This window comes from Tamandua tetradactyla, chromosome 5 (assembly GCF_023851605.1).
Source record: "Tamandua tetradactyla isolate mTamTet1 chromosome 5, mTamTet1.pri, whole genome shotgun sequence".
NCBI lineage: Eukaryota > Metazoa > Chordata > Mammalia > Pilosa > Myrmecophagidae > Tamandua > Tamandua tetradactyla.
The window spans coordinates 2,822,817-2,838,950 of NC_135331.1; the positions used below are offsets into that span (position 1 = coordinate 2,822,817).

General features: G+C 42.1%; 1 protein-coding gene across 4 annotated transcripts in view; it reads right to left on the reverse strand.

Annotated features, from left to right (window-relative positions):
- The window catches only part of PIWIL1 (piwi like RNA-mediated gene silencing 1), a 33,231-nt gene extending 17,620 nt beyond the window's left edge, over nucleotides 1–15,611 (reverse strand). The window contains exons 1-9 of one of the 4 annotated variants that reach the window (XM_077159547.1): nucleotides 15,330–15,611; nucleotides 7,693–7,777; nucleotides 7,299–7,410; nucleotides 4,736–4,861; nucleotides 4,045–4,259; nucleotides 3,542–3,663; nucleotides 2,400–2,480; nucleotides 1,553–1,750; nucleotides 1,003–1,114 (exon numbers count right to left, since the gene is read on the reverse strand). In XM_077159547.1, coding sequence (XP_077015662.1) covers nucleotides 1,003–1,114; nucleotides 1,553–1,750; nucleotides 2,400–2,480; nucleotides 3,542–3,663; nucleotides 4,045–4,259; nucleotides 4,736–4,861; nucleotides 7,299–7,410; nucleotides 7,693–7,770 — 1,044 coding nt within the window. In that variant the 5' untranslated portion in view covers nucleotides 7,771–7,777; nucleotides 15,330–15,611. Of the gene's footprint in view, nucleotides 1–1,002; nucleotides 1,115–1,552; nucleotides 1,751–2,399; nucleotides 2,481–3,541; nucleotides 3,664–4,044; nucleotides 4,260–4,735; nucleotides 4,862–7,298; nucleotides 7,411–7,692; nucleotides 7,778–7,872; nucleotides 8,020–14,916; nucleotides 15,049–15,288 lie in introns of those variants that run through there. The other 3 variants (XM_077159545.1, XM_077159544.1, XM_077159546.1) reach the window with 3 other exon arrangements.
- Nucleotides 15,612–16,134: the final 523 nt, after the last annotated feature.

Sequence of the window (16,134 nt, forward strand, 5' to 3'; positions counted from 1 at the left end):
AAAATTTTTAGTTAAAAAGAGGCATTTCCAAGGTCACAAATCAGATGTATACTTTTGACATGATAAACATACAAAAAATGGGCATTTTCCAGCTTTGAAGAAACAGGAATTATCCTACTGAAAGTAGGAAAAATGAGATAAGTTTTTGCACTTCAAGGACAAACCTTAAGATTTTAATTGATAGTTTTCTAGAAATAGTTTTCCTGTACTGTTGTGTTTTTTTGTTTGTTTGTTTTTGCATGGGCAGGAAGCAGGGAACGAACCCAGTTTTCCTGTACTTTTAACAGAGCATACCAAATAGAAAGTGACCTTCTGAGACTTCAGAGGTCAGAGGCCAGATGTGCTTATCTCTGAATATTACAACAGTGGCAGCATGTACTCCTATAGAGACATTCTGTTCTATTCTAGTTAGGAGCTGTTCCATTTGCCTCCAGTGGCCTTTTCCATTTGGTGATTACGTGCAAAAAGATACAACCACCTTTATAAAACAAGTGTTGGAAGATCACCCAGTAAGCTGATTAACATGAACTAAACAAGTCTGTCTGGTTTTCATCAATATATAAATGGCAATACACGTGTTAGCCTGTAGTCAGGAGAATGAAGCCACCTTCCAGGTTAAGTTAAAGAGTTGAGCACAGGAAGTTGAGCTGCCAACTCCTACTCTGTCCACCTCTTTTTCTACCTACTTGTCCTCCACGTGCTTAAATTCCAATGCAATTTTTCATTCTGTTACAAACAAACAAACAAAAAAACACACAAACCAGGACAGAGCAAAATTCTCAGTATGTGAACAATATAAAATAAAAGCAGTGCTTTAATAATCTGATAAGGGTTAAAGTTGGTCATACAGTGTGTACCCTAATAAACACATTTACAAACAACTTTAAAAGGAACTTGTTCCAAACATGGAGGAGTGCCATAAAATTCTACTGAAGAGATTCCAGAATTCTACTAAGATCTAAATACATCATGTTAAAAAGAAAATCAGTCTTAACTTCATACCTTCCTGTAGTATTCTAAGAAGCTGACTTCAGAGCCATCTGCTTTCTTAAAGGTACTCTTTGGATTCTGGTCCCAGTCGATATCATCTACTCTGTATGTTTTATTATTATACCTGTGGAATGATCCAGAGTCACTGATATGTGATTGACATGCGTGAAGAGTAACATTAAAAGAAAAAACAGACAGTAATTATATATGCTCTAAAAACAAAGTTTCAAATCACCAAGTAAAATACAATGTTACAGAAAGAGGAAGGGAAAGAATTCCTTAAAGACTGTGTGGGATGGATGAGGGAAGTGAGTAACTAAATTACAATTAAAGCATAAAATAAAAACTAAAGAGGATAAAAACCATTAGATATTTGTCCCTTCCAGATGAAAATGTTCTCAATAACTCCCTTCTCAGAAAAAGATGCCTTCTCCATTTTCACACCTTTCCCAGGACTCCACTTTAAAACTCAACTTCCTACCTACATTATGGGACTAGATCATCACAGTATCTTCAGATCTACAGCAGAATGATTATTTTTAATTTTAAGAAGCATTCTTACTTGGTAAGAACTATTAAACCTATTAGTTCTTTAGAAACTTGTTCTTGAAATTTATGTTCTTCAGTTTGATGATATAAGTTGAACATGAAATCTAGAACAGTTTCACTTCTAAGGACTTTATGACTGACATCTGTGCACAGCATGATGTTGTTTTCATACTGAAGAATAGAAGTAGTGAAGCCAGGCCAAATCACCAACCTGTCAAATAAAATGGAAGTCATGAAGCAATCTCTACAATGATCTACACATATTTTGCTTGTACCAAGTTGTGTTTTTCACCTTTATTAACTGGGTCTAAAGTAAAAAGCTTTTGATCGAGTCAATTAACTTATCCCTGGGTTTTATGTAGCTCCAGATAAGAAACCTGCCTTTTTAAAAACTTCAGCAATTCACTTGTTTTTTATAATAGGTTCTATTTTAAATGAATATACTGACTAGCTTCATTAAGCCCTTCTACACGCTGGCTTAAGACATGAAAAAAGTTGCCAATGTAATTCAAAGTGCTACAATTATTATAATAAACCTAAACCAGTTGGGCTTCAGTCTTAACACACCACAGGAAGGTTAGAAATCATCCTCATTAGCTTCTGATGGATTCTATCAGGTAAGACCACACCAAACTTAGTGGTGGACAACTATTTATGCTTCCCCAGTGACAGATGATGATTGTGATTTTTTTTTTAACCCAAATCTTCTGGAATGCATTATTATTCAAGCAAAGTTAAATATTCACTTAGTGTGGTGGGTACCATTAACAGCCATATTAGTAAAGATTTTAATGTAGAGCATTACTTTCAAAGTTTGTGATTAAGCCTAATGAATATGAAACTTTCCATTTAATACAAACCTATGATTTGGAATATCAATTGGGTCACTTGGATTATAGTAATTCCGTCCAATCTGTTGCAAATTCATGATCTTAAGAAGCCTAGAAATCAAAAAGTCATAATAGTTAAACAGGAGCGAATACTGGTCAATATCTCTAACACTACAATCAGAATGGCACATTTTTAGTGCAGGCCTGCAAGCCAGGCCAAACCCAGAATGCCTGCTGTGTTTGTATGGCCTATGAGCTAAGAATGGTTTTCATATTTTCAAACACTTGGAAATAAAATAAAGATTATTTCATGACATATAAATTATATGAATTTCAAATTTTAATTTCCATCAGTAAAGTCATATTGAAACACAGCCATCATTATTTGCATACTGTTTCTGGCAGTTTTTTTTGCTTTAACAGCAGAGCTGAGTAGTTGTGACAGAGGCAGTATGGCTGGTAAAGCCTAAAACATTTACTGTCTGGCATTTTACAGGAAAAGTTTGTCAATCCCTTGTTTAGAGAAAAATAAATCTAGCAATTAGTAATTATGGACAATTATTTAGCAAAATGATTTGTCCTTACATCAGAGATAGCTTATGACCAACTTAAAGGTAAGTTACAAATCCAAGTATTATGTCCCATTAGTCTCATGCAAGTCATCAAAATGTCAATTTAGGCCTCAGGCCAGATTGCTTTTCACCCAAAGAAAAATCTCTGCATCACATGGGTCCTAATGTGGGGTTTAGAAAATATGGTAGCCACATTGAAAGTCAATTATAGAGCATGCAGTTATGTCTCCCATGATGAAACAAATCAAACAGGCTTAATTTTAACTGTTCCCATTCCTGACTAGGCACTCGTTGTGGGGAAGAAAAATGGGGAGAAGGAATATAAAAAATTAACAATAAACTCCTGAGTGGGGATGTTCTTAACACAAATTCATGCAGTATTCCAAAGATCCAATGACAACACAAACAGGGCAATTAAAGACATAATACTGTTTAAAGCAACTAAATCACATCTTAAAATAATTACAACACAGATCAACCCCATAATCTTAATCCACTAAAATCTAGGTGCTAGACAGACAGGTATTTACTGCATAATTCTTTCAGATTTTCTGTCTGTTTGAAATTTTTCTTAAAATGTTGAGAAAAATACGAACATACCTCCTGAATATAATATTATAGAACTGCAAACAAGTTGGTGAGGTAGGTGGAAGTTCATTTGTTAAAGTGATTGTTATCCTCACATGCTCTCCATTTCGGGTCTGACTAAACACTTCTGTAACCTGAGGAGAGAGGGTGTAGAAAACCAAATTTTTGATTGCCAAGAGAAAACTAAGTCCAATCATACAATGTCTGTTTAATAAGGTAACATCGAAAAAAGTACAGAAAATTTTTAATGGAATTTTAGTAAAAGAATGGCTGTAAGAAAGGAGTGTTTAAGTTTATATTTATCCTAATTCATCTGTAATCATGAAGTTACTCAGGTAGATTCCAAAATGAAATAATAATGCCAGAAGTGATCTTTGGGTTTCTTACAAATCACATCAGACAGGAGACCCTTGGGGTCTCTCTAAGAGCCATGGTAACTATCCCATATTGCAGCAGTTCTGCTTTGAACTAGAAATCCTTCCCCTCCCAGCCCTCATACAAACATGTGAAATAACCTTGTGCTGTAGTCTTTTAGGTAAAAATAGTATTGTTCCATCAAAAGCATGACACCTTCCGATTAAATCTTCGTGTTGAAAAAGAAGAGCCGAGCGGAGTCTTCTGGCTTCCATCAGTGGGTTGTAATCAATGTGATATTGATACAAGGCCCACTGGGGACGGGATGTCAGTCGAAAATGGTTGGTGCTTAACCTCACTATAACACCTGAAGAACCTGTCAAAGTCAGTCAGATTCAATGAACAAAATATCAGCTTCATTCTGCCTTGGAATTTTTCCTCCCATAATAATGCAGCCAATTTTGTAAAACAAAGGCTAAGAGCAGCAGACAATATAAAAGTCCTCAGTCACCTGACTCTGGGAACAGTCTCTAGCACTTCTTAGGTAAGTGCCTGAAGTGTACATTTAGAAATAAATTCTCTATGGACCAAGTAATTTACAACCAAATCAAACAAATCTCTTTGCAGAAAAAATTTCAAAGAAAATTCAATGATCTATGGAATGTTTAATAAAACAACATTTCAGTGTACCTTAAGACATCTATAACCTATTTTATCAAAGCCAAAAGGGAAATAAAATGGTAAGTGACGCACGATCCTTGCTCAAACACAGCATACAAGTAAATACATGAAACATTTATTTTCAAGTACCGTCCTGTATGGACTGGAAGTGGATTCTCCATATTTACCTACCTGTTTTCGATTCTTTCACATGGTCCAGGTTCTGTCTTGTATTTACACCAAGATCGTGAAAATCTCTACGACGACCTCCTCTCTCTGCCAATGATAACTCCTGAAATCCAGCAGATATCTGGAGTTCTTTAAACAAAGAAAAGAAAAAGAAATCAACACCCCTAGGCAACCTGAAACATGAACAATGAGGACACTGCCCTCCACAGCGCTGCTATTAAGACAGCCCAGAGGGTGGGCCATGGTGGCTCAGCAGGTAATGCTTGCCTCTCATGCTAGAGGACCCTGGTTTGATTCCCGGTGCCTGCTCATGTAAAAAAAAAAAAAAAAAAAAAAAAAACAGACCAGACCAGACCAGAGGCGGCAGAGCTTCAGGCAGCTGGCATCCCCACAAAGAAAGAACAATTTCTTTATGTGAGCTTCCTCCCAAAAGCCCTCCTGTAGTGGGCCCAGGCAAACTCAGCTGCTCCTTTACAAGACACACACACCCCTACTGTGTACTTATCACATCCCATTGGTTATTTGCGGACAACTCAGGAACTCTTTACCAAAGCAGAAGTCACTTCTTTATACCTAGCACTAAATACAGCCCTTCCTGAAAAGATCCAGACAACTGGACTATAATTCAAGAACTCAGGGACGTGTGTTCCTTGATTTTAAGTCATTTAACTGTTCATCTTTGTCTCCCTCAGTAAACTTTTGTTCTAGTTTGCTAGCTGCCGGAATGCAGTATACCAGAAATGGAATGGCTTTTAAAAATGGGAATTTAATAAGTTGCTAGTTTACAGTTCTAAGGCTGAGAAAATGTCCCAATTAAAACAAGTCTATAGAAATGTCCAATCAAAGGCATCCAGGGAAGGATACCTTGGTTCAAGAAGGCCGATGAACTTCACGATTTCTCTCTCAATTGAGAAGGCACACGGCAAACACAGTCACAGTTTCTCTCTCATCTGGAAGGGCACATGGTGAACACGGTCATGGTTTCTCTCTCGGCTGGAAGGGCACATGGCAAACACGGCATCATCTGCTAGCTTCTTCTCCTGGCTTCCTGTTTCGTGAAGCAACCCGGGAGGCATTTTCCTTCTTCATCTCCAAAGGTTGTTGGCTGGTGGACTCTACTTCTCAAAGCTAAGTCGTTCTGCTCTGCTCTCGCTGAATCACTTTTCTTCTCCAAAATGTTTCCTCTTTTATAGGACTTCAAAAACTAATCAAGACCCACCTAAATGGGTGGAGACATGCTGTCACCTAATCCAGCTTAACAACCACCCTTGATTGGGTTACATCTCTAGGGAGAAGATCTAATTACAGATTCAAACATATAGTATTGAATAGGGATTTTCTACCTTTATGAAATGAGATTTAGATTAAAACATGGCTTTTCTAGGGGACATACATCATTTCAAACCAACATAACTTTTTACCCCAGGGAATTGGTTAAAGAAGTCCCTGCCTTGGGTGAATAACTAACTGCACTAACAGGGGTTATACATACTGAATCCAGCTTGAATAACAGGTCAGAAAGGACTAACTGCAATTTTTTCCTGAAAATTTTGAATTTACCTTTTAAAAGAAAATTCTGTTCTGCATGCAAAAAAAAAAAAATTGCAATTTCTTGAATAAAGAAAACGAAGTCTGTTTCCCTTTTTATAAATAATACTGCTAATATCACATTTAGCTAAAGCTTGATAAACAGTCAGCCTACAAAAGTGAGAGATTTCAGAATAGATAAGATTGGAAACCTTATACTGATTCTACCTTAAACAGCTACCAGACTGATTTATTCAAAGCACAAATCAGACTTGCCACTGTTCTATTTAAAACTCTTCAATGCATCCACATCCTTTAAGGAATGAAAATCAAAGTCCTAAACAAAGTCTCATTAACAATAAATCTATTAAATTTTTCATATTAATTTCTAAAATATAGTATAACATTTACTGTTGCAAGCACTCCTCGGATATAACCCTCATAAGAGCAGTGAAAGGTGACAAGATAGGGCCTTGCATCTGTCACCCCAGACATTCTTTAATCCTCACAATCTTACACCAAGTCCCAAAATGATCCACTTCTGCAACAATGCAGTAAAAAAGCACAGTTCTTGGGATCAGAAGTGGTATTCTGACTCTACCAGTTGTCACAACTTTGGTCTCAGATTTCACTTCTGAGAAGTGGGACTCACCAATTTAACATACGTGAAAGTGCAGTTTATAAAGCAAAGCTACAACCATAAAAGTTGGTCCAGTTTATGATGAAGCCATTAAAGTTGGCAAGCATGCCCTAAAGTTGTGTCAGTGCCTACCCAGCCAATGTATGTTTAAGTAGTCACTTTGGAAGAATTAATGTAGGTCCCTGGCTATGATGTGCTCTTTTCATTTCCAGGGAGCAAGGAAGTCCCCCAGCAGTTTTCTAGCAGGCTGGCACAGTCTGAGGATGCCTGCTGTAGCTTAAAGGGTTGCTGCAGACCCCATACCTAGGGTCTGTACACTCGCTGCTATCCCAGGTCTCACATACACACACACACACACACACACACACACACACAAAAGCCCTTTCACCCACCCTTCACCTTGTGATTTGGCCACTGCTCCTACAGCTCCTCGCTGCCGTCCGCGGCCAACCAGCTCCCCCTGTGTGGGTGGCTGCTGAGGTCTAGGCAGAATATAACCAGGTTGCTGACTCTGTATCAGGGGAAATAGTCTTAAGTAAGTTTCAGGTCTTCAACAACACCAATCTAAATTGGTAATCAAATATTTTATTTTTATTAAAAAATTTGTTCAAGCCAAGAACTTTGAAAAACTTCTAATCTACTCAGCAAACAGAACATTATCTTCTGCTAAGTTCCTATCTCCTTCATAAGACACAGTTTTAATTTATTTTCAATGGACTAAATTGATGACCATTCATCAGGTTCTTAGTTTCTTGAAGCTCTCTTCCAGAGTTGGTACCAGGGAGGAACTCACTGTGACAATGCCCACATGCTGTGCCAACTCCTGACCACGAGCCCGGCCTCTTGCCCGTGCTCTGGCGCGCCCCGTCATCTTCTCCCTGAAGGAACAGAGGAGATGGGGCTCAATGCTCATGACTGCATTTGATATTTCCCCACTATAACCTCGAAACTTAATAAAGAACCCAAAACAAACTCTTGAGCAACTCCATATCTTCCCAATTTCTCTGAACATGCAGACAGTTCCTTGGGACGACGTTCCTGGCACTGGGCCAGGCGGTGAGGCCCACAATTTAGTTTTTCAGTTCAACTATGTACAGTAAACAGACCTCAGAAGGAAATCCTGTTAGGAGAATCAGGGTGTTAGTGAGTGGTCCTTTCTTTCACATGGAATTTATGATCTAGGACGACCCCAGGCCCTGCCTACTGCCTCCTCCTCATCTTCCCACAGTTCCATGGGCAGCTTAAACCTAATCATCAACGCTAGTATTTACCCACCATTTGTCTCCCATAATTCCATTCTTTATTAGTGGCATCACCGTCCACTGTCTGGAAATCAAATGACCGAGTTATTTCTCTCTAAATTATTCCTTTACTGCTCTTGCATCTGTTCCACCAATTCTCTCCATGACTTCAAAAACATCATGTTGGTAAGTGCCTACAGCAAGCCAAACTCTATTAGGCATGAATGTCTGAAAGGTTACCCCTTAACCCATTCCCTCACCCTACACACACACACACACACACACACACACACACACACACGATGTGGCAGGAGGTAGCTTCTGGAAACCAGTTCCTTCACGTTTTAGGTAAATGGCTGTAAGCTACTTGACCCATGACTCAGGTCTTCATTTGTAAAATGGAGCTAACAGCCTACCACAGAGGGCAGCTTTGAGGGTCAAAGGAGAACACACATACAAAGCACCGGGCACATGGTGTCAACGCCTCAAATATTAGCCCTCTTGGAAAAGGCAGATACAATCATAATTACACACTAAAAAACGTGCAGTGAAGGAAATAAGCAGAACAATCGTAACAAAAAATAGACATACCAAAGAAGCCTGCCTCTAAGGCAGCTGACACTCAAAGCTGAGATGTACAAGGATTACAAATTGGAAAGTAGGTGGTACAGAGTCTTCCAGGCAAGAAGGAACTGCTTGCACCACAGTGTGAAGACCTACTGAAGGTTTAGAGGGACAGGATATGATATTTCCCTTTCATGGCACTCTGATTTAAATCAGGTTACCATATCTTTTCTCAAATTTCAACAGCTTCTAAAATTCTTCAGTCTCTGGTGATCTTCTAAGAGGGCAAATCTAATTCATGTCATTCTCCAATTTTAAAGACCTCTTTTACCCCTATTTGTTTTACAGTTAAAAGCAAACATATTAGCTCAACACATATCATCCTCTACAATCTGACCCTAAATCAAGAATTTCCAAAACCATGTAAAGTTAAACCAATGAGGTGCCAGAATATCATAATTTTTAATTTCACTTTAAACTATTTTGTTCATTTCATAAGTATATACATCATGATAACAGCTATACATGTATATTTAAGTTTCACAGTGGGCATTTTGATGGTGCGCAGAATTAAATCCAGAGACCTCTGCTTTAAACTTCAGCAAGTGTTCCTTTCAGTCACCAGGGATCCTGGCATCCCTTTCCCTAACGTGCCTTGCTCTCCTTCCTAAATGAGAACCCAGTTTATCTTTTCAGGACCAGCTTAAGTGCCCTCTCTTTCATCCTCTTCTACAGAGCTACCTGTCCACCTGTGTCCCAGCAGTCCCCATGCTGCACAGGAAGGGGTTTCCCTGGCTTGCTTCTGCGCACACTGAAGAACCCCTTCCATCTAAGAGGCTGAAGCCTCACTTAGCACCCAGCATGAAGCCCAGAGCTCAGCAGCCCAGGGCTTGGTGTCCCAGCAACAATACTATCAATTACATTAAAAAAAAAATCATACAATGAACTGCCATCTCCAATAGGGAATACTTTTTAAACAGTGCAGTTCTTGTCCACAGAAAAGTTAGAGAAAGGACAAGAGGGCGCCTGAGGTGGCAATTCGGGAGTGTCTTCTGTAGTACATGGGGCAGCGCTGGTTGCAGAGACCGAGGAGCTGAGAGGCAGAAAGCTGGAGCCTGGTGTGGAAGCGCAGAGCCGTGGAGCCCATGGGAGTGCATGGACGGGAATGTCAGACTAGGAACAGTTCTAGACGCACGCATGCACACAGCCCTCAGCCACACTTCCCAGCTCTGATAAAGTGCCGACCTGTACACCCAGGTCACAGCTGCCCCCAATCTACAAGGGGGTAATGCCCACCTGCTGCCACAGCTCTACACATGCGCACAAAGGGCCCTGTGCCTCAGACTAGTGCACACCAGGATTATAATACCCCTGAGACCGGCGTACCCACACAGCTAATCCTCCCTGGCTACTGGGGGCCCACGTTCACCAGCATCAGTGTAACATCCTCAACTTGTGCCCATAACTGTCCTGAAACAAATCACTGCACTGAATGCTCCACCCCGTGCCCTGCTCCCTGCTGTACAACCATCCTGCAAACACAAGGCCCCAGACTATTGAAAGAAATCAACTCCCAAAATAAATCAATCAAGATACTTCCATGCAATAAAGACAGCAGAAGACTGAGCATATCACAGTGCAGACAGATACAGCCCTGCCTAAAACATCAGAGGAGACAAAGACACTGGAACAACTAATCAAAGATGTTGATACAACTCTACTTAAGGAAATAAGTGGGATAGCAAATGACATAAAGAAGATCAAGAAGACAGGAGAAGAGCACAAAGAGGAATTTGAAAGAATAAAAAAAATAGCAGAAATCATGGAGATTAAAGGCCCTGTTGATCAAATAAAAAACATTCCAGAGGCACACAACACCAGATTCGAAGAGAGAGAAGAATAAGCGATATAGAGGACAGGATAATTGACTTTGAAGACTCAAAACAGCAAATGGCAAAAAAGAGGGAAAAAATTAAATGGGAACTTAGGGAAATAACAGACAAAACAAAGCACCCAATCATTGAAAGATACCATCATTGGTATCCCAGAAGGAGAAGAGAGGAGTAAAGGGCTAAGAGTAGTTGAGGATATAATGGAGGAAAACGTCCCAACCCTCATAAAGGACATAAATAAACAAGTCAAAGAAGCCCAATGAACTCCAAACAGAATAAATCCAAATAGGCCTTCCCCAAGGCACATACTAATCAGTCTGTCAAATGTTCAACAGAAGCAGAAAATCCTGAAAGCAACAAGAAAAAAACAATCTACGACATACAAGAGAAATCAAATAAGACTGAGTTCAGTCTACTCAACTAGCACCCTGGAAGCAAGAAGGCAGTGGTATGATATATTCAAGACCCTGAAAGAGAAAGACTTCCAGCCAAGAATTCTGTACCCAGCCAAATGGTCCTTCAAAACTGAGGGAGGGATTAAAGTTTTCACAGACAAAGAAGTCCTGTAAGAATCTGTCAACAAGAGACCAGCCCTACAAGAAATACTAAAAGGAGTTCTGCTGCCTGAAAAAAAAAAAAAAAAAGACAGGAGAGGGAGGTCTGGAGGAGGGCACAGAATCGAAGAATACCACTAAGGGAAATTTAAAGAACACAAACAGAAAGAGAAAAAAGAATATCATAAAGGTATAATCAGAGGCTTATAACAGAGAATACAGGGGACTCAGAGATACATAGAAGCTAGACATGGGAGAATCATTAGCTAATGAGGCTAAACTCCAAGGTAAGGGAATGGACAGGAGTGAAGGTGATTCTCTAGTTGGTCTAGAGGTAATATTACCGTATTGAAGATGAACAAGATTGAAAGGGATTGTACAGACCTATGTATCACACTGACTTACACTAGAAATATGAATGAGTTCTTGTAAGAATTACTTCAAAGATATGCTTCTTGTACAAAGAGTGTTTAAGTCCAGGGTACAGGGGAAAACTGCTATTGCATGCTATGAGCTATGTTCAAAAGGAAACCATCAGCACTACCACAGCAACAGCAGAGGTAAATAATGGGGTGAGGGACAAGAGTTAAGAGGAAGTTTAGATTTCCTATTTGATGAAGGTGTGTTTATTGTTTTTCTGTCTCTTGGAAACAATGAAATTATCTAAAATTGAGAATGTTGATGGACTGTGAACTTTGGGCCCTTTACCTGAAGCGCGATGAATGCAGGTGGCTGAAGGACACACTGATATCATATCCTTCACTGGAGAGGTAGAATGGCTAACAATGGTGTATACATATGAACGAAGGTTGTGTTGCTACAAAAAGGAATGTCATGAGGCATGCAACAATGTGAATGAACATGTGGGACATCTGGTGAGACAAAATACGCCAGAAACAAAAAACAACAATGGTATGGTCCACTTTAGAAAATGCTTATAAGAAAATGGGGGCCTAGAGTGTAAACTTTTAGAGCAGGCACATTAAGTCCGGAGTGGTGATTATTATTTCTGGATTTTGAGAGGCTGCTTCATATATATAACCTGACATTTAGAGATGAGAACGAAGTCGAACAGGTTGGGGTAAAAGTAATTCAGAACATAGGGTTAAGGAAGACAGTGCCTGTATTTTAGAATCACACATACTCTTTGAGACCAATGGAAAAAAGGTTTATTTGGTATGGAACTGAAATTTTCTGTAGTGCATAATCTAATTCAATCTCTCTGTATAGCTCATTTGAACAAATGAAACACAGGAAGCACAAAATGAGAAAGATCCTTTAATCCTGCATAGATTATTTGTAATGCCTGGAAACATCTTAGGGCACATTAAGGAGATAATCAAAAAGTATTGGCAAAGTCCCCTGAGGGAGGGGAGAAAGTCTAAGGAACTATTAAACCTTACCATCAGGGAATCCCCCAGATACTGTGTCAAACCTTAGGGATACCCAAATCAATAGGTCATGCCCTCGACCGTAAGGTTTCCTCTTGCAAAGTTTATGTAGGTAGTGGAGAAGCTTAGCCTATCTATCGGCATGCCTAAGAGTTACTTCTGGAGGACCTCTTGTGTTGCTCAGATGTGGCCTCGGTCTCTCTAAGCCCAATTCTGCAAGTGTGATCATTGCCCTCCCCCCTACGTGGGACATGACATCCAGCCATGAAAGTCTCCCTGGTGACATGGGAGAGGACTCTCAGGGATGAATCCAGACCTGGCAATGTGGTATCAACAATTACATCCTCACCAAAAGGGGGAAAAGAAGTATGATTAATAAAGTATCAGTGGCATAAAGAGTTCAAATAGAATCAAGAGGCTACTCTGGAGGTTACTCTTATGCAAGCTTCAGGTAGACCTTACTACCTATCACAACCTGCCAACCCCCAACCAAGACATTCCAGCCAATCCTAAAGAACACCTAGGGCAATATATAAGATTCCAAGAACTAGAGTAGCTTTCCAGAAACCTAGAACCTCCAGATAGGTCCCTGGTTCAGATAAGTCCTGAAACCTAGCCCAGCCTCTCCAGAGCATCAGCTAGTTCCATCTCCCTACCCCATATTAGTGACAGACCCTTCCAATATAAAAAATTTAGAATGGCCATAGCCCAAACAACCCCAGAAAGAGATACGGAAAGATCAAAGGCGATGATAGAATTATACATGGAAAACAGCACTTAACAAGTGAATATGAATGCTAAATCATTAAAATGATATCTATTTTACTCTCCAGTATTTTAGAGCCACTAGAAGTAAAAATCTAAAACAGTGAAATTGTAACCCATGTCAAAGTCTGAACTATGTTCTACAACTAATTGTGGTGCTGTGCTTGGAAATTTATAGCTTTTCTGTATATATGTTATTGTCCACAAAAAAAGAAAAAAAGTCGATTGTGATGACAAAAATGTATTTAAGCCCGCTAGCCTCCTACGCTCTAGATCAGCTAGAAGGAAAAATATGAGAGGATGTAGCCCATGACAAGCTCTAGGATCTGTCCTGTAACCACCTGCTGAAGAGTGCTTTGAAAACTATTGCTTTCTTACTTCTCTGCTTTGTATATGTGTTATACCATACAATAAAAAAAAAGTTAGAATGGGCATAGCCCATACACCCCTACAGAGTGTGGGAAAGATCAGAGGTGATAATGGAGTTATACAGAGAAAGCTGAGTTTAACAAATGAGTGCTGAATCATTTTACTGATATTTCTTTTAGCCTCCAGCACCTCTGAGCAGCTAGAAATAAATAAAAGAAAACTAATATTGTGGAAATGTAACTCATACCTAAATATACCAATGTATTCTACAACTCTTTGTTGTGATGTACTTTGAAATGTACTGCTTTTAGGCATGTATGTTATTTAAAGAGAAGGCGTATAACAGAGAAGATTTAACAAATGAGCATGACTGCTGAGTAAATGTACTGACATTTCTGTTGTCTCCAATGCCTTGGAGGAAAAACCTGAAATTGTGGAACTATAACCTGTCCCAAACTTTGAAATCTGTTCTGTAAGCACTTGTTACAATATACCTTGAACTATATTAATTTTTTCTATTTATGTTGTATTTTACAATAAAAAGTGTTTAAATAAAAAAAAATAGTGCAGTTCTCAAGATGTGGTTGCTGGCTGCAGCAGCAGCACCTGGAACTTGTTAGGAATGCAAATCACGAGCATCCTTTTGCCAGCCCTGAGTAGCAAAATCTGGGGGAGGCCAGCACTGTGGGTTTTAGCCGCTCTCCAGGTGATTCTGAGGACGCTGCAGGGTGAGAATGCCCATTCAGATCATCAACCACACCTTGAGGGCGATGGCCCCACAGTTCTGGTTTTCGGCTGTGCTCACACAGTAAGCACTGGTGCCCCCCCCCCCCCCGCCCCCGTTCCATTTCAGGAGGATCCCAGTTTGGACCACCTATTATGGAGTCATCCTCCGATAAGGAAATAAGTTTATGCTTCCGCTAATCACACTCGGTAGAAATAATCTTTTATTTTCATGCCCAAACCACCTTCAACCACTTAGGAACAAAACGCAACACTCAGTGAAGCGTGCGGCATCCCCCGGGAGCACAGACGCGCGGCGCGCTGTCTTCCGCGCGCTCCCCTGCCACCCCCGGGGCTGGCTCCTCATTTCCCCCAGGCAGCCAGGCCGCCGCCACCCTCGGAAACGTCAACCCGAACCCCCTTTTCCCACCCTGGCATTCATCATACCGCCTGCTCGCCCCGTTTTCTTGCTCAACCTCTGGCCTATAAAACACAGGATTTTTTTAAATCTTCCTTACTCCTTTGCCCCGGTGGATGGGGTCGCATCTGGGCCACAAGCCCCGCTGGGCCGTCCAGGGGCCGAAGAAGCCGCGAACTCGAGGGGGCTCGGGTAACCGACCCACCGCCGGGGCTGCTGTGGCGACCCGGCCCGGGGCTTTGCTGCGCGCGCTCCCCGGCCGCTCACACCTCGGCCCCGCGGCCCCGGCCGTCACCCCGCGGCCCTCACAGACCTCGCCCAGCAGCCCCGCGACCCTCACCACGCGGCCCCCGGCCGTCGCCCCGCGGCCCTCCCCACGCGGCCCCCCGCCGTCACCCCGCGGCCCTCACAGACCTCACCCCGCAGTCCCAACGCCCGGCGGCCCTCACCCCGCAGCCCCCGCGGTCCTCACCTCGCAGCCCCGCAGCCCCCAATCCGTCCTACGCCTCGCACCTCGTCCTCCGCGGCGATAACAGTCGCCTCAACGGTTATTGGGCCTCCGAGATCCCTCCGCGCCGGGACTGGGTGCCCTGCACATAACCCCGCGATGATCCCGGGCCCTCCTTAGTCCTGCAGAACCGTGCTGTTTCCGACCACCTCGCCTTCGCCCTGGCGCTCTATCCCGCGAGGGATGAAGGGTCTCTGGCGCCGGGCGCAATGGACATGGCCCTCTTTTTCCGGGCGGAGGGACACCACGGCCAAAGTAGCGAGTTGTACCGAGAGCACGTGGTACTCCCGCCTAACGGTGACGTGAGCGCGCGCTGCATCTTGATTGGCTGCCGCGAGGACGGCGGTTTTGCGCGGGACGGGGCGGGGCTTGGGGACCTGACGAGCCCCGCCCCCACGCCCTGTGGGATCCGCATGGTTCTTTCCAAGGCCCCGCAGGCACCCCAGGGAACCCTGAAAGGGTGACCAGTGGGCTTTGGGCTACCCTCCATGCCAAGCGGACTTGATCTTTGGACGACCCTGAGATTTAGAAGCTATTTCACCCATCAACTCTAGAAATGAGATTTGCAGTCTACCCTCCAAGAAAATAAAACGTTCCAAGGCCAGAGTGCCAGGTGGCCGTTTACCCCAAAATTCAAGTTTCCAAGTCAGCAGCTGTGGCGAGGGGAGACCTGCGCATGCGCCAGGGAGCTGCGACCCCTGCGTCAGCATCCCTAGCAGGGCTGGCGGGAACACGGTTGGCCCCGCCCCTAGGATTGTGCGTGGCAGGTCCCGGGTGGGACCCAATAATTTGCATTTCAGCAAAGTTGCA